At 40.5% G+C, this 18,292-nt stretch overlaps 1 protein-coding gene across 2 annotated transcripts in view; it reads left to right on the top strand.

Moving 5' to 3' along the window:
- Nucleotides 1-18,292, top strand: part of yaf2 (YY1 associated factor 2) — a 45,948-nt gene that overhangs the window by 21,734 nt on the left and 5,922 nt on the right. Inside the window, exons 3-4 of one of the 2 annotated variants that reach the window (XM_008111102.3) lie at nt 7,721-7,753; nt 17,630-17,782. In XM_008111102.3, the coding sequence (XP_008109309.1) occupies nt 7,721-7,753; nt 17,630-17,782 (186 nt within the window). The remainder of the gene's footprint in view (nt 1-7,720; nt 7,754-17,629; nt 17,783-18,292) is intronic. The other variant, XM_003221195.4, reaches the window with a different exon arrangement.

The following is an 18,292-nucleotide window of genomic DNA, read 5'->3' as shown; positions in this document are numbered from 1 at the left end:
CCGAAATCCAAAGCAGGAGATGGCGTCCGTCAAGAAGACGACGGAAGGTCAAAGGTATCAGCACACGAAAACACACCAGTCTTCAGGAAAGCGTCCCACACAGATCCCAAGCGTTCGTCCAGATTACCTTGCCCAACGCAATTTGCAATTGCTCCCAAGCCTCATTTTATGCCAGTTACAAATCCTCATCACTATCAGCTGCCCTCCTTAACCCGGGCGTTTCCTCATCACTTTCCTCATCAGAGCTGGAACACCTCTGACTACGCCCCACAGCATCCCCAGCTGTGGATCCCGTCCCATCCCTCCAGCTTGTCCATGGGTCTAATCCTGAAGGTCCCCATTCATCTTCCATCCCATCATTGCCAGTGGCACCCAATTCCTCCCTCACCCGAGTCCAATCCATCTCATCCTCCTCCGAGCTAACCAGCCCCTCCTCCATTCTCTCCGTAAACCCCTCAAAAGACTCTTCGTCAGATGGTGCTGCAAAGATATCTCGCAGTCTCTTTCTTTCTCGCTCCTCGAGAGTATCTGACTCTCGAGGAGTCTTACGCCCACGTCTGCCAGTAACAGAGCCATGAGGCTCAATCATAACACTATCCCCTCTCACAAAGGCCTCCTCCCCCGAAGGCGGAGAGGTGGCAGTGATACCCTCCGCTATAGCACCACGACGACTGGAGGTATCTAATTTTAACAGTGAACGATGGAAAACTGGATGGACCTTTAAACTAGACGGTAAACGCAAACGGAACGCAACGGAAGAAATCTTTTTAACGATAGGAAAGGGACCCAAATACCGAGGCGCAAATTTTCCCCCAGCCTGTTTAATATGTTTGGAAGACAACCACACCAAATCCCCTTCTTCCAACTCCTCCCCTGCCTGTCTGCGGCGATCGGCCTGAGTCTTTTGCGTTGCCTTAGCTTCCAACAGTAAGCGACGGGCAACATCATGCAACGCAGCCATTTCCGAAGAGCGGTACACAGGGTCAGAAGAGACCACATTGGTCGACGGCGCCACACCTCCCCGTGGGTGAAAACCATACGTTAGTTCAAATGGCGTATGCTGACTAGACGTGTGCACCGCATTGTTGTAAGCGAACTCCGCCACCGGTAGCCACTTCACCCAAGCAGTGGGTTGATCTAAACAAAAACAACGTAAATATTGCTCTAAGAGCCCATTAACCCGTTCCGACTGACCATCCGTTTGCGGATGAAACGCAGAAGAAACGTTTAACTTAGTACCTAAGCACTCATGGAAGTGTTTCCAAAAGCGTGACACAAATTGCGGAGCCCTATCCGAAATAATCACCTCGGGAGCTCCGTGCAAACGATAGATGTGCTTAGTAAACAGTAAGGCCAACGTAGGGGCCGCCGGAATGGTTGAACAAGGAATAAAATGAGCCAGTTTGCTAAATAAATCCACCACCACCCAAATACAAGTATAACCCCCAGACTTAGGCAAATCCGAAATAAAATCCATGGAAATGATTTGCCATGGCCTCTCAGGAACAGGTAGAGACGACAACAAACCTCTAGGGCGCCCAACAGGCGTCTTACTCTGCTGGCAAACAGCGCAGCTGTCACAAAAGCGCAGAATGTCTTGCCGCATCTTTGGCCACCAGTAGCTCCTGGTGATAAGCTGCACGGTCTTGAACCTGCCAAAGTGCCCAGCCATGGGTTCGTCATGGTGGGCTCTAATCACCTCCAACCTGAGGGCCCCCACTGGTACATAGACCTGCCCCCTGCGTACCAATACTCCGTCTTGATCTTGTAGATGAGGCAGTATTGTACGGTTACCTGCTGATAACAGCATAAGTTGCTCCTGAGTCCACACATCGTCCCTCTGAGCCTCAAGGATCTGGTCATGTAACCCGAGCTCATTATCTACAACACATAGAGAGGCAGTAGGCAAGATGGTCTGACATACTACCTGCTCATTGGTCTTAAACTCCGGCTTGCGGGACAAGGCGTCGGCCCGCAAGTTTGCCTTCCCCTCCACGAACTGCACTTTGAAGTTAAACCTGGAGAAAAACAAAGCCCATCGGATTTGACGCTGGTTTAACTTTTTTGCTGTTTGCAAGTGCTCCAAATTCTTGTGATCAGACCTGACCACGATTTGGTGCCGCGCCCCTTCTAGCCAGTGCCGCCACACCTCAAACGCCACCTTAATCGCCAACAACTCCTTCTCCCATATGGTATAGTTCTGCTCGAATGTTGTTAGTTGCCGCGAGTAAAATCCACAGGGACGCAAGGTCCCTGAGGAATCTTTCTGAGACAATACAGCCCCCAACGCGTAGCTAGAAGCTTCCGCTTCTACCACGAACGGTTTGTCAACATCAGGATGTGTTAGTATGTTGTCTGATTGAAAGCTAGACTTTAGTTGTAAAAACGCGTCGTGAGCTTCCCGCCCCCACACAAATGGCTGTTTCTTACGCAGGAGCTGCATCAAAGGCACCGTGAGCTTTGCAAAATTCGGAATAAACTCCCGGTAGTAATTAGCGAATCCTAAGAACCTTTGCACATCCTTCTTAGTCTTAAGCTCCTGCCATGAGTTGACGGCGTCAACCTTATGTGGGTCCATTTTAAGTTCCCTACCTGACACTACATGACCTAGGAACTCCACTTCAGGCACATGAAAGACGCACTTGGAAGCCTTGGCGAAGAGCCCATTAGCCCGCAGACGGTGCAGAACCTGCTTGACATGTTGACGATGTTCTTTCTCGTCCTTAGAAAAAATCAAGATATCATCCAAATAAATCACTAAAAATTGGTCAATTAGGTCCCTAAACACATCGTTCATGAACCTCTGAAAGACCGCAGGCGCATTGCAAAGTCCGAAAGGCATGACTCGGAACTCGTGGCATCCGAAGCACGTGTTAAATGCCGTCTTCCATTCATCACCTTCCCGTATTCGGATTAAGTTATACGCCCCCCGCAGGTCAAGCTTGGTAAAGACCTTAGCCCCTTGCACCCTTGATAACAGTTCCGAGATTAAAGGCAGCGGGTACCTATCCCGAATGGTGTATTTGTTTAGGATCCGATAATCGCAGACCAACCTAAGTTCCCCAGTCTTTTTGGCTACAAAGAATACCGGTGCCGCAGTTGGAGAGCTAGATGGGCGAATAAACCCCTTGGCTAAATTTTCATCTAGGAACTCTCGCAAAGCTTGCCTTTCCGGTACAGTCAAGGCATACAGCCTTCCTGCTGGCAATTTCGCACCTTCCGCTAGCTTAATGGCGCAATCATACGGCCTGTGCGGCGGTAACTTGTCCGCTTCTTTTTTACAAAATACATCAGAGAACTCCCCATACTCAGCAGGCACTCCCTCCATATCAGATTGAGAAACGTTCAGAGTGCAACAATCCTGCCTCTTTAAGGTCAACTTACGCGTCACCCAATCTACTTGTGGATTTACTACAGCTAGCCAATCCATCCCCAGGATCACATAGTATCTGGGCAAGCTTGTAATATCCCACACAAACGTTCCCGTTACTCCCTGCACCTCCCACATTACTGCTGAGGTCTCATGGTTAACCACCCCAGTCTCCAGCAGTCTCCCATCCGCTCCTTCCACCCACACGTCGCATGCCTTGCGCACTCTAGGAATGCCATGCTTCCTAGCAAACTCAATATCCACGTAAGAGACTGTAGCCCCTGAGTCCAGCAGTGCCAAAGTAGAAACAAGTTCCTTTCCCCCAACAGATAATGTAATGGGTACGAAAACATGCTTCCTCCCCTCAGTTGACTGCTTTAGTAGCCCTAATGCGTTGGACTCACGTCGCACTAGGGCTGGCCTTTTCCCGAAAGCTGGGAAGGTTTCACATTACAGTTTTTGGCAAAATGCCCAGCATTCCCACAGTACAAACACAACCCCAGCTGCCTCCTGCGGTTCTTTTCTTCTGTAGACAGCTTTTTAAAGACCCCAAGCTCCATAGGCTCTTCCCCCATCACCACAGGTGCCCTGGTTACATGCATAGGTGGCGCACACATTGCTTTCGAGTGTTTACGGGACTCGAACCTGGCGTCCAAACGCAGCACCTTAGCTACTAAGGCATCCCAATTCTCAGCCGGCTCCAAGCGTGCTAATTCATCCTGGAGATAATCACTTAACCCAGCAGTAAACAAAAGCATGAATGCATTTTCCCCCCAGTCCAGCTGGTGGCGATACAAATTAAACTTATTTAAGTAATCCAAAACAGTCCCCTTTCCCTGTTTCAACCGATACAGAGCCCACCCAGCATTCTCCGTGCGGAGAGGGTCCCCAAAAGTGTCAGTTAGTAACTTCTTGAAATTATTCAAATTGTCCTTGACTGGGTCATTTCCCAAAATTAAATTAGTGGCCCATTGTCCTGCAGGACCAGTCAACAAACTCAAAATAAATGCCACCTTGCTAGTGTCTGTAGGGTAAGCATGAGCACTGAGCTGGGAAAAATAAAGCTCAACTTGTGCCAAAAAAGTTGGCAACTTGCACCTGGTTCCGTCAAAGCGTTCAGGAGTCAAAACATGTCCTTTAACAGCATTAGCTGTTTGACTGACAGTAAAGGCCGTTTGTAATTGATCGAACTTAGCCCTTAACTCATCCATCGTCTTCCTGACGGGATTTATTACTGCAATAAACCTTTTTTATGGCGTTGGGCAATCTGTCAAAGACAGAACGCCACAAGATCAAAGATAACAGAGTTTATTGGATAACAGAACTCAAAATGCCCGTAAAATACAAGGGCCAGGCAGTATTAGCCTTTAAAAGCAAAAAGGGGCAAGGAAAAACGTTCAAAAGATAAACCGGATTAAACCGGAGTTTAATCCGGGTAAAAACAAAACAGTTTGCTTCAGCCTGGGGATAAACAAAACAGAAGCCGGGGAACAAAGTGTTCAAAAGAATGCAATTAATTGGCAGCAGATTCCTCTCTGCTGCCAGCACTGTGCTTTGAGTAACTTGAGTCACTCCTCCACACAGCAGGCAAGATTTCCAATACACACAGATCAGCCGAGGATTGAAGCAGTAGAGTAGACCCAGTTCCTTTCCTTTCAAGCCAGAAGCAGACGTTTGTAGTTTCACCAAGTCCGAGTAGGGGGAAGTCAAGCCGTGGTCAGTTCAGTCCGAAATCCAAAGCAGGAGATGGCGTCCGTCAAGAAGACGACGGAAGGTCAAAGGTATCAGCACACGAAAACACACCAGTCTTCAGGAAAGCGTCCCACACAGATCCCAAGCGTTCGTCCAGATTACCTTGCCCAACGCAATTTGCAATTGCTCCCAAGCCTCATTTTATGCCAGTTACAAATCCTCATCACTATCAGCTGCCCTCCTTAACCCGGGCGTTTCCTCATCACTTTCCTCATCAGAGCTGGAACACCTCTGACTACGCCCCACAGCATCCCCAGCTGTGGATCCCGTCCCATCCCTCCAGCTTGTCCATGGGTCTAATCCTGAAGGTCCCCATTCATCTTCCATCCCATCATTGCCAGTGGCACCCAATTCCTCCCTCACCCGAGTCCAATCCATCTCATCCTCCTCCGAGCTAACCAGCCCCTCCTCCATTCTCTCCGTAAACCCCTCAAAAGACTCTTCGTCAGATGGTGCTGCAAAGATATCTCGCAGTCTCTTTCTTTCTCGCTCCTCGAGAGTATCTGACTCTCGAGGAGTCTTACGCCCACGTCTGCCAGTAACAGAGCCATGAGGCTCAATCATAACAATAAACCAGTAAGGATACTGCAGCCCATAATACTGTAGGTAAAGAAGTAGCAAAGGGATACATAGTTCCCAAGAATGAATTCAGGCCTCTGAAGCCAGATGAGCTGCACCTAACAATAATAAATTAACTTGCACATGTGATTTCAGAACCAATGTTTATTGTCTTTGAAATGCTTAAAGAATAGGGGAATTCTCAGGTAATTGGAGGAGAGCAAAAGGAGGTGGTGGAAATGGACCTGAAAAATTGGACCAGCTTGATGTCAATATCAGTAAAGTTCTAAATAGATCATTAAACAATCACTCTGTGCATACTTAGAAAGGAATGCTGTGGTTACTAAAAACCAATATAAGTTATTTTTTTAAATAAAATTATCTCTCTTTAGATAGAATTACAGACTGCGTAAATCATAGGAATGGTCCAAACTTGATTTCAGTAAGGCTTTTCACAATAACTCTGATAGTCTTGTAAACAAGCTAATAAACTGAGTTTGGCAGTGTTACTGTTACATACATTTGTAATGGGTTAGTGACTAAATCTAGAGCAGTGGTTCTCAACCTGTGGTCCCCAGATGATTTTGGCCTTCAACTCCCAGAAATCCTAACAGTTGGTAAACTGGCTGGGATTTCTGGGAGTTATAGGCCAAAAACATCTGGGAACCCCAGGTTGAACCACTGATTAGAGAATATTCATGGTCAGTTCCTCTTTATCCCGGAAAGTAGTGATTAGTGTGATTACTCATGGTTTTGTCCTGGACCCAGTAAAATGACTTGGATGATGGCATAGAAGGCATGCTTATAAAATTTGTAGGCAACACCAATGACACGAGAGGAGAGGTAGAGAATACTCCAAAGGACAGGTTTAAAATTCCAAATCATCTTGACAGGTTGGAAGGCTGGGTCATGACTAACAAAATGAATTTCACTAGAAATAAGTGTAATGTAATAAGTGTAATGTATTCTATTTAGGCAGGAAGAAATGAAATAAATAAATGTAAGATAGGTGACATTTGATCTGAAAGCAATAGTAAAGGGTCTAGAGGTTTTAGTAGACCACAAGCTGAACATGAGTTAACAGTGTGATGTGGATGTCAAAAAAGACCCACATGTCAGTGGCAGTATAGGGTCCAGATTAAAGGAAGTAGTAAAGCTGCTGTATTCTAATTTGATCAGACTTCTTTTGGAATACTCTGTACATTTCTGGATGCCATCATTCAAGGGTATTGATAAGCAGGAATGTGCCCAGAGAAGAGTGACCAAGATGACCAAATGTTTGGAAACCAAGCCGTATGTAGAACAGTTGAGAGATTTTGCTGTGCTTAGCTGAAGGGATATTGAACATGGAGTGAACTTGTTTTTTGATGCTGTAGTGACTAGAACCTGAACCAGTGGATTTAAATTACAAGAAAAGAAATTCTACCTAAACAATTGGAAAACGCATTTACTGTGCAACCTGAATGGCAATCAAATATACTGCTTTTTACATTGATGAATTCTCCTCTGGCATACAGTATTCCTCTCCTGACTAGATGGCTCTTGTGGTCTCAATTCTAAGAGTTTACAATTCTTTAAAAAGAATTGTATTATCCCCTTTTAAAGTGTTGGTTATCACGTTTAAAATAGTGAGTAGGGTGATCATTTTGCCTCACTTGGATTGGAAAGTGCTACATGAGCATTGATGGTTGTATAATATAGGTGTAATACCTTGCACAGTATGCAACAAGGTCAAGAGCACAGCAGTAGCCATAGTAACAAGCACTGACAGACACTTGCACGCTGTCCTAGTAACATCACTGCCAATCAAAGCACAGTGTGATGATAATGTCCACGTTAGCTATGTGTGAAAAAGCACCAGATGCTCAGCAACAGCTGAACAGTGTCATGATTTAGTACACACCCTCTCTCCATAGACAGCTCCAAACTAAGGAACTAGAAAGAGATCACTGTACCACCCCTATTATAAATTACTATGGTACAGCTATCAGGAAAACAGCAACTTACATCTGTAACTATAACTTCTGTGGCTTTTTGCAGACAGAGATTGGAGAAAACATACCCTTTTGCAAGGTAAGTAATCAAAACAGCAAAACAGTATCATTTCCATTCACACCTCTTGTCTATTCTATAGTTTAAAAGGCAAAAGGGTTAAGTTCTGCTGTGGAAATAATACTCCCACACAGAATAATCAGAACATTCTATGCAATCACTAGCAGTGCGAGGGGAGTGATTATTGAAGGGAGGTACAAATGCAAAAGAAAATGTGGAACTGCAACATGTTCATAGGCATAAACAGCAGGAACCATTTAATGGCTTGGTAGAAGTGGGAGATCATTTGGAAGTATCTTCAAAGCAAACATCTGCAAGAATACCTTTGGAATGTTCATCTAGCAACAATGATTTTGAATGCAAAACTACTGGGAAAACCAGTAATCTCTACAGGCTTTTTGAATAATCATAACCTTCTGTAAAGTATGATCTTCTTGAGAAGAGTTAAAAGCTTGCTTGAGTCAATCTTCTCCTTAGTAGTAAATATCTACTAGTATTCAAGGCAATTTAGGCTTCTCAGCTGTTAGACTGATATATCTGGTTATCTCTCTGAACTTTTAGGAACAAAGATATGCCAATGCATAAAATATATAGCAGATCTTCAGAAGTGATTTTGGTTGCCCAAAAAATCTACTCTTCCATAAAATATATTGCTTTTAAATCATGCTCTCAAGAGACCAAAAAAAAGTACTCTTTGTTAAAAGTTAACATAGTTGATTTACTTACAAACTTCATGTATTTAAGATACAAGTACATTTATTATTGGTTTCATGTTAACTGAATCATACTTAAAACCGTATTACTTACTGTGTTATACTTAGGTTACAAACAGTGCTGTACACTAACTGTACTATAATGTACTATACTTCTGCTGCAAACAGACTTATATATCAACTGAACATCTCACTGTAGCGTACTGACTATACTCTGGCTCTAACTGACATCAACCGACACAACTGACTTCTGATTCAAATGGATTCTAAAATGGAGTCTCACTCTGAACATTCCAAGATCAGGGTCACATAGTCTGCAGTCCCTCCCACAACCTCTTAACAACATAGAGTTAAGGGGAAACTGCATATTAAATCATATACAATATAGTCCGCAATCTCAACTATATACACAACAAACAACTAGTATAGGAGGCTTGTAAAAGGTTGCTATTTCCAACAAAACATAAGGGGTCAGCAGCTAGAAAATTGGTGAATCTAAACTGACCCATAATCTGAGGCTGATTTATCATCTCCAACACAAGATCAGCTCACGGATATGGTCCACACTGAGACTCCCTTGGTCGCTAAAACTGTCACAACCTCCCTCTGTGTCATGGGGTCTCCCACCATGATATAGGTTCTGCTTGCCTTCCTGCCAGCCATCATGTGCATTGACATCATCCGGATAGCAGGGTGCCGAATGGGGGAGGAAGGAAAAATGGGATCAGCACAATCCTAGATTTGATTCTAAACAGTAGGGAGGAGCTGGTCACTAAAATCAAAGCATTTGGCACCTTAGGAGGAAGTGACCATGAATTCATGGTTGTATAAGGACTCAGAATTTCAGGAAAGCTGAGCTTGATTTGATCAAGTCCAGGGAAGTACTTGGTGGAATCCCTTGGCCAGAGATTCTTAAGGAAAGCAACACCTAGCAAGGGTGGGAGTTCATGAAGAGGACATTGCTAAAAGTGCAGTCAAAAAACATTCCATGCAAGAAGAATGGAGAATATCTGTAAAAGCAAAAGATGACTGCACAGTAAACTTGAGGAGGAAGTGAAAAGAAAAAGAGCATATATAGAGGGAAAGGAAGGAAAGACAAACCACCTAAAGGAATACATGAGTAGCTCAAGCTTGGAGGAACATTTTGTGGAAAGCAAAATCTCTAAATGAGCTGAGACGAGCTAGGGAGTTTTACAAATGTTTTGGAAACCAGAGAATAATGGTGGGACATTTCAGCAAGGATAGTAAAATTTTCTCCCATAAATATGGATGTGTACTTCCATCTATAAGCAGAGACCCCGGCAAGTACTCTGAATTGCATTTCACAATTGCAAGCTAGAAACCCTGCATTGAGCAGATTAGACCTGATTGCCTATCGGGGGCCTTCCAACTCTGATTCTATGGTTCATACAAGCGGAACAGCAGAAGGCTCTGATGATATGCTCTCAAGTGATAACCAATATGCAGAACTGGGATTTTGGGCCCTTCCACACAGCCATATAACCCAGAATATCAAGGCAGATAATCCACAATATCTGCATTGAACTGGATTATCTGAGTCCACACTGCTATATAATCCAGTTTAATGTGGATTTTTTACAGCTGTGCATTGCGCTTTAGAGCTTGTTGTCTCATTGTATTGGTACCACTTGAAAACCTTGAGGTGAAGAGCAAAACAAATGTCTTCTAATGCTCCAAAATGTGATATGTAGAGTGAATATATTTCAGACTCAGAATGCAGGATCATACTTAAAGCCCACACAAAACAATAGGTTCAGTGACTGGTCTCGCATTCTTGTTTCAAACTAGCTGTAGTTTCTATGCAATACCCTAATGTATCCTGCCTACATTGTATTGCTATAGTTCATGCAGAAAATTACAGGTTGAGTGTCCTGTTTTGCTCTAGAAACAATACAGAGAAGGGATTCCCCAAAGTGCAAGGGCAAGAGGCCACTATAAACATAAATATAATCCAATAATATAAACCATAAGACAGTTTTTCATATATATGCTAATGTACAGAAAAGGGTCATAGAGGTTTAAAATATACTTAATGATTCAAAATACAAGCTTCTAAACCAAAATCTTCCTTACATAGGGGAAGCAAGAGATTCCTAAAGCAGAATCCAAAATAATATAATCAACGTGTTACAAACACACATACTCGTAGAAGGCATCACTCTTATAATCAAAGTTTGTGAGTCCAATGGACTGTGTAAATCACAGATTGTAAATCCAATCCTATATGTCCAAATTTGTAAATCCTTTTGAATCCAAAGTTTTAAACAAATCCAAAGTTTATAACGATCCACAGTTATTACACAAAAGACTGGTTTCGACTGTGTAGAGCCTTCTTCAGGTGGTAGTTTGTGGAAGTACAGAAAACATAGCATTGCCAATTTTCCAATGTAGCAAGTTCTTCGAGTAAATTAATTTAATGTATATGTATCAACGACAGAGTGGATCTACAGGGAATATATACGAGTGGCTACAAACACTAGTACAAGATAAAAATTACCAAGTATAGTAAAGGCATCAAAGACAGGAGCATGTATACTCACGAAAAGTCTCCTACAAGGGTGCTCTGCTACTAGTTTGATTCCTTAGGCAAGCCCAGGAGAATAAGGTAGAACCTACTGTATAGAGGGAGAAATTTAAAGGGGCCCAGTGTGGATATGTCCCAGCCATCTGTAAAACGTTTCTCATAAGAAGAACCTATTTGAACTTAACAAAAGGCATGCACGGGCTCACGGGAAACATTGAAATGTTCTATGACTTTAGCATATGTATGAAAAACTGTCTTATGATCTATATAATTGGATTATATCTATGTTTATAGTGGCCTCTTGTCCTAGCTCCAGAAACAGCCTTAGAGCATGGAGACCAGAACATAAACAGACCAAGTAAATCAGCTGCAGCCAGCACTGACTAGTGGCTTTGCTTCTAATTTATAGCCCTGACTCCCAGCACAGATGTTCCTATGGCGAGGTCTGATTGCTCAGCATTTTTGCTGTGATTCTAGCTGACTTTATCCTTTCTTCTTTTGCCCTTCACCACAAAAAAATGTAGAGACTTGTAGTATGTCCTCCGCACCTTCTCTTTCCTCAACACTTGGCCCCAAATCCCCAAGTGCTACCTCTTCAGCCTCCTCCTATCTCCTCAGAAGTAGAAGAGTAGTCCATAACATTGAGCATCACATGTTTGGGATTCTCAAATTCAAAATACCCTGTTTCCCCTAAAATAAGACATCCCCAGAAAATAAGACCTAGTAGAGGTTTTGCTGAATTGCTAAATATAAGGCCTCCCCCGAAAGTAAGACCTAGCAAAGTTTTTGTTTGGAAGCATGCCTGCCGAACAGAACACTGGAGCATACAGGATTGGTAAATGTACGTACCATAGAGTGTTGTACATGGAAATATTGATAGTAACAAAAAAATCTTGATAGGATTCACAATTTGTCTGGTTATGCTGGTTTGTGATGACAACTACTGTAGTGTACAGTATATATAAAATGTTCATTTTTATTCAGTAATAAATGTGAATTCTTCTTCATGGAAAAATAAGACATCCCCTGAAAATAAGACCTAGTGCATCTTTGGGAGCAAAAATTAATATAAGACACTGTCTTATTTTCGGGGAAACACGGTAGTCCCAAAAAATGACATTGTCCACTTGGGTATCTGCGATAATGACAGCTTTGCTTTCTGATAGTTTGATATACACAAACTTTGTTTCATGCCCAAAAATTAATTTTAAAAATACTGTATAATATTGTTTTGAGATTATGTCCATAATATATATATGAAACATAAATCAATTTCATGGTTAGACATGAGTTTCATCTCTAGGATATCCCATAATATATGCAAATATTCCAAAATCTGAAAACATCTGAAATCTAAAACACTTTTGTCCCCAAATATTTTTGATAAGGGATGCTCAACTTATACATGGCCAGATCTACACTGCCCTGTATCCCAGATAATCTGGGATAATCAGATAATCTGGGATCAGATCCTGGGATATAGGGCAGTGTAGATCCAGCCCATACCTAAATGACAATCCAGGAATTATTGAGACTGGAACGAAGTGTTCATCCATGCAAGCCGGAGGCAGAGGAGAAAAGGAGAGTGAATAAATGCAGGGTTTCACTGGGCTCACAGAAATTAAGCCATGCTATATATTACATGAAAATCACAACATACATGGAAACCTCTTTCTAGAGACCAATGCACCAACATCTCCCAATCTCCTTATACCTAAGAAATGTAACATACTCTTAAGTTATGCCAAAGGAATGAGTATATTCATACCACTGTTTAGAAACATTGTTGAACCAAAGTGCCTTTGCAGATGTGTATTTTCACTTATCTGTAAGAAATAGTGTGTATTTATTATATTATCTATATTATCATAATTAATTTTGTTAAACTGCATCAAAGTCTTTAATGCATGTAAGAGGGCCTTTATTTAAAAAACCGGACTAGTGGAGATGATTACATTCAAGAAACATTTGCAAACTCTGTCCCACAAAAGGCCCTTTCAGATGCAATATATATTGAAAGGGTAAATAAATTGAATGATAGGGATGAGAGCAAACAAATGTAATTCAGACAAAGGACCCTTCCACAGATGACAAAAATCCATGCCTAAGCGGATTTTTAAAACTTGTAACTTCCTGTGCCTCACTCAGGGAACATTTTCTGCTAGTGTGCTTCCTATCACCATTCTTGTTTTTAATCAAGCCCATGCAGGTGTAGTCTTTTTTTTTGTAACCCATAGGCTAAACTGATTTAGATATATAGGAATATATAAAGCACATACTGTACATATGTTTTTAATACAGTTTGAAAAGGAGCAGGTAGGATGTAAATTGAGTCTAATGAGATTTCTGGGATAATTTCTAGTATATATTCAACATTTTTCAGTTCTTAGTATTGTAAAAATTAGTAGTAAAACTGCAATCTATTGCTGTGGAAGGCATTATCCTTAAATGTTTGTTTCTCAATCTCAATGTTTATTACCTGCAAGATGAGTATCAGTTGTTTTTATCTAGGAGTACATCTATATACAGGGAGTGTAGTGTGACAGCACTAACTGCCATGGGTCTGTATGTGAAATCATAAGAGTTGTAGTTTGGTGAGGCACCAGCACTCTGCCAGAGAATCCTAAGATTGCAGGTTTCCATTGCATTAAATTATGACAGATAAAGCAGTGTCAGACTGTATTAATTCCACAATGTAGATACAACCTAAGTCTCTGTGCAGTTTTTGAATGCTGTGATACGATTCCTGATCTGCAGTAACCCAGAGAAAGGTTTGTATTTGTTTTTGTAATTGTTAATAGCACTACCTCTGTGTCACCAGGTTACATCCAACTCCATGCCTCTCAGACACTATTTTCTGGTTGATGGACCTTTGGATTCTAATAAAAGACAATGCAGATTGCGCAAACCTGATGTTTACTTACACCTAATTTAGAGTACTATAATAGTATGATGAGAATTTCTTTGAGATCTGTATATATAAAGGTAATAATTTTCTCAAATCTGGAACTTTCCACAAATTATTAGACTACAACTCCTGCCAGTCCTCGTTGTTGGCCATGTTAGGCTCAGGACACTTGAGCAGGGAAGATTGATGCTAACTTAATGAATGCATATTCTTTGAAATAATCTCACTGCTAGAGAAAATGCTTTTATTTCTTTATAAGAAAATTATATCCCAGTTTTAAAACAAGTTGTTGCGGTATATAATTTACTCAAGATGAGACATACCAATACTGTATGGTTGATGCAAATGATTTTCCAAGCAAGGATTGAAGCATTATTTATATAGGATGATGACATAACCAAACTGATATGCTATATGATAAAAAATATGCAAGTTTTAATAATCTTGAACTTTTATTTAGAGTGATAAATATAGAATCTGGCTGAATTAATAGTTTTTGCTTTCTTTCTAATGTGTGGGGTTTTTTTTAAAGTAATTGATCTTGTTTTTACAAAATTTTCCTTTCTGTACAACAATATTTTTCATGGAAACAATTCCACTTACCCAAATATATAATGTATAGTATTAATTAGCAATAAAATTAATGAATATAACACTATTTAGAGTGATCAGTTTTAAGGTATAGTTAACTTTGGAAGGGATTGTTTTTTTTATGCATATTCCTTTAAGAATTTTAAAATAAAACCTTTTAGTTCTTCTTCTTCTTCTTTTGTATACTAGTATGCTTTTCTATCTTCAAACATTAATGCTAGTGATGGGAATCATGCATTCCAAGTGGCTTGCCAACATATTCTAGCAGAAATACTCTCAACTTCAGAAAGGATTGTGGCTTATAAACCACAATTTTCAACATCAAATATTTCCAGAGAGTGTCAGCAACATGTAATGGTTCTTTTGGAGGCCCTAGCACTCCTTGAAAGCAAAGAATCATTAGAAATGCCAACCAGAAGACATTAGAATATAATGTCTTGTTCCACTGAAATGGCAATTTGTTGCCTGAATGGGTTTAGGAAGACTTAAAATGTTCCTTGGGATCTTTATGTGTATTTACTCCTGAATTATACAGTATATGTGTGTGTGTGTGTGTGTGTGTGTGTGTGTGTGTGTGTGTGTATGTGTGTGTGTGTGTGTGTGTGTGTGTGTGTGTGTGTATATATATATATATATATATATATATATATATATATATATAAATAAATATGTATATAAAACTTTTTTTAAAATAGCAATAGGTGCAGTCTATCTCAAGAATGCATCACTCTGTCCAAAGAGATCTTCCTTCTTGTGTTCAGAGAGATACTTCCCACTTATTACATCTCAGCTGGCAAACCAGGACCAGTGTTGTATCCATTTACCAGAAAGTAATTTTCTTTGACCTCAGTGGAACTTATTTTTGATTGCACACATATATAGTATTGCACTTTTTTATTGGTGTACTTTGCATATTAAAGATGAATCACACAGTATACTCAATCAGATCCTCACTGAAAATGGAAGTTGAACATTTTCTGGGAAATATTTGATTCAATATCATTGTTTTATTGATTGCTTATCATTACTTATCATTGATTTAAACAATATGTAGTTCATTTCCACTTATTTTGGGGTCCCATAGTTACTCTCAGTAAGTTTTCTTGTGAGATGTAAGAGATACAAAAAGGATTCCTACTTGTCAATTCAGAATTCACATATGTAAGGTTATAAAAATTGCAGCCCAGTAATAAAATCCTGTGTCTGCCCACTGAGAAGCAATTTCATTGAGTTCAGTGGGACCTCTGAATCAATAAGCATTCATCAAAGTATAGTTCATTGAAGACTAAGAAACAGTACGATACTAAGTGAGGCTGGTGAAGAATGTAGCAACACAACCTGGCTCACACTGATCAGAGCAGAAAGCATGAGGAAGCTTTATGAGCTTTTTTATCTTGGCAGATTTAGAAAATGTGAAATCTCTGCTCCCATTGGAAGTAATGAAGTTGTTGGTAACTGGCATAGTTGAGGAGACCAATCTGTTCTTGAAAGAATTACCCTAGATTGAGAACATTCAAAGCTACCCATATCCTCCGTTGGCGTCTTAGTTTTAACATGTACTACTGCTAATAGAAACACCAGCATTGGCAGACAGAATTGGATTGAGTGTATACTCCATAGCTGGTAGAGCTTGCTTCTGCCAGCAGGATGTTGCTTCCACCATCTCTTCCTAAGAGAGCAGATCTGGGGTTAGGGTTGATTTGTCTCTCTCTCAGGGCTCTTCTGCATAGCACCTGAAATGCAGAAATTACCAGGATAAGGGGGTGGCTAAATGACGCCTGCACTAAATCCGCACTCATTCGCATTAACAAGAAAAACACATGGTAAAAAGGTCCCCTTATATCCCGATTTCGGCCTGAAAATGTGCATATACGCATGACTGTATAACCTTGTAGTCATGCAAAACACATGATTTCCTTCCCTTTCCCCTTTGGAGACTGCTCCAGTGCACACCCTCTTTTAACAATCCCAAAACAGCTGATCAGTTGATTGGGCTGTCAAAGGGACACACAGCTGGTTTAAAGGAAGCACAAACAGATAGCAATTAGAACTCTCTGAAACTCTTTATTCCATCATTTATAATATTAAATAGAGCTTGCATTAAGAAATGGGGGAAGAGGGAGATAAGAAATGTGCTTGTGTGTACATTCAAATATTTGCATGTGCGCATATGAGTTCCAGTACATAACTGAGTGATTTAAAAAAGTCCCCCATCTGCCCTCCACCTTGTTCCGATACAGAAGAAGCCTGTGAGGACAGCAGGAGACCCAATCCTGGGACTAGCAGGTCTGTGTGGGTACTTGCAGTCTGGTCCCAGGATTTTTTACCCCCCTCCCCATTTTAAACCCAAATTTTGGTGCTGTCTGGAAGCACCCTTGGTAAACTTTTGTCAGTTGCAGTTACTCTACAAGACGGTCACTGATATGGTACTTAATTCTCCTTTTTGGAGAGTGTTAAAATTTTCTGAGCTTCATGGAACTAGAAACACTTGAGTAGAATTGTAAAATAAGTGCTGGGATGTTATTTTTCCTGGCTTTTCCTTACATTTTCCTGACATCATAACATTTTGATCTGGCTTGATTAAAGCACTTTGGTTTTGCACACATTCATACATTTTGATCTAGTTTAGAGGAATTTTCTGTCTTCAGAGTCTTAGCGTTCTTTAGAAAAGGAAGTTTATACAGTAGAGTCTCACTTATCCAATATAAACGGGCCAGCAGAACGTTGGATTAGCGAATATGTTGGATAATAAGGAGGCATTAAGGAAAAGCCTATTAAACATCAAATTAGTTTATGATTTTACAAATTAAGCACCAAACATCATGTTATACAACAAATTTGACAGAAAAAGCAGTTCAATATGCAGTAATGCTATGTAGTAATTACTGTATTTACGAATTTAGCACCAAAATATCATGATGTATTGAAAACATTGACTACAAAAATGCGTTGGATAATCCAGAACGTTGGATAAGCGAGTGTTGGATAAGTGAGACTCTACTGTATATACAAAGATAATCATGGTTTGGTGTTGAACTCTTATGTACTGTGGACTATATGATTAATTTACAGAAATAAATGCAATGTATTACTTTGAAATGTAAGCATTCATATATATATGTATATATATCTACACACAGGAAACCTCGACCTGTTTCTCAGCTGGTTGCACAGCAGGTTACCCAGCAGTTTGTTCCCCCGACACAGTCAAAGAAAGAGAAAAAAGACAAAGTAGAAAAGGAAAAAAATGAAAAGGAACCTGCTAGCAAAAAGAACAGTCATAAGAAAACCAGGTAAACCTTGAGATTGTTTTGTGCTATTTAGAAAATATTAGGGTTGTGATCTTCATTCTTCTGTAAAATTCTTTGAAAAGAATAGCAAAAGCTTTGTTATTTCAGTTCATTTTTATGACATTTACTATGACATGCCAGTTCAATATGGAGATTAAATAAACTCTATGTGACATTAAAATAATATTTTTCCTGCCTTTAGAACAGATGGTTAATAATCACTTGAGGAAAATATATTCAATTTAAACGTGTCAGTAAGAATGGATTACAGGATGAGGAAGTAGTTCTCACATGCATTGATTTGAAATGATCTGAAGTGCAGTTTTACATATTTGTTTTTAGACCAAGTGAATTCATCTATATATGGAAAATGTATATATTTTAAACTGTGCCAAATATCTCAAGGTATTTCATGTGTGTGTGTGTGTGTGCGTGTGTTTTAAAAAACCCTGAATTTCAGTATTCATATAGTCTAAAACCAGGACATGTTTACCTCTCTCTTGAAATTCAGGA

The sequence above is a fragment of the Anolis carolinensis genome, chromosome 5, assembly GCF_035594765.1.
Source record: "Anolis carolinensis isolate JA03-04 chromosome 5, rAnoCar3.1.pri, whole genome shotgun sequence".
Classification (NCBI taxonomy): Eukaryota; Metazoa; Chordata; class Lepidosauria; order Squamata; family Dactyloidae; genus Anolis; species Anolis carolinensis.
This window is presented reverse-complemented; position numbering and strand designations above follow the sequence as displayed.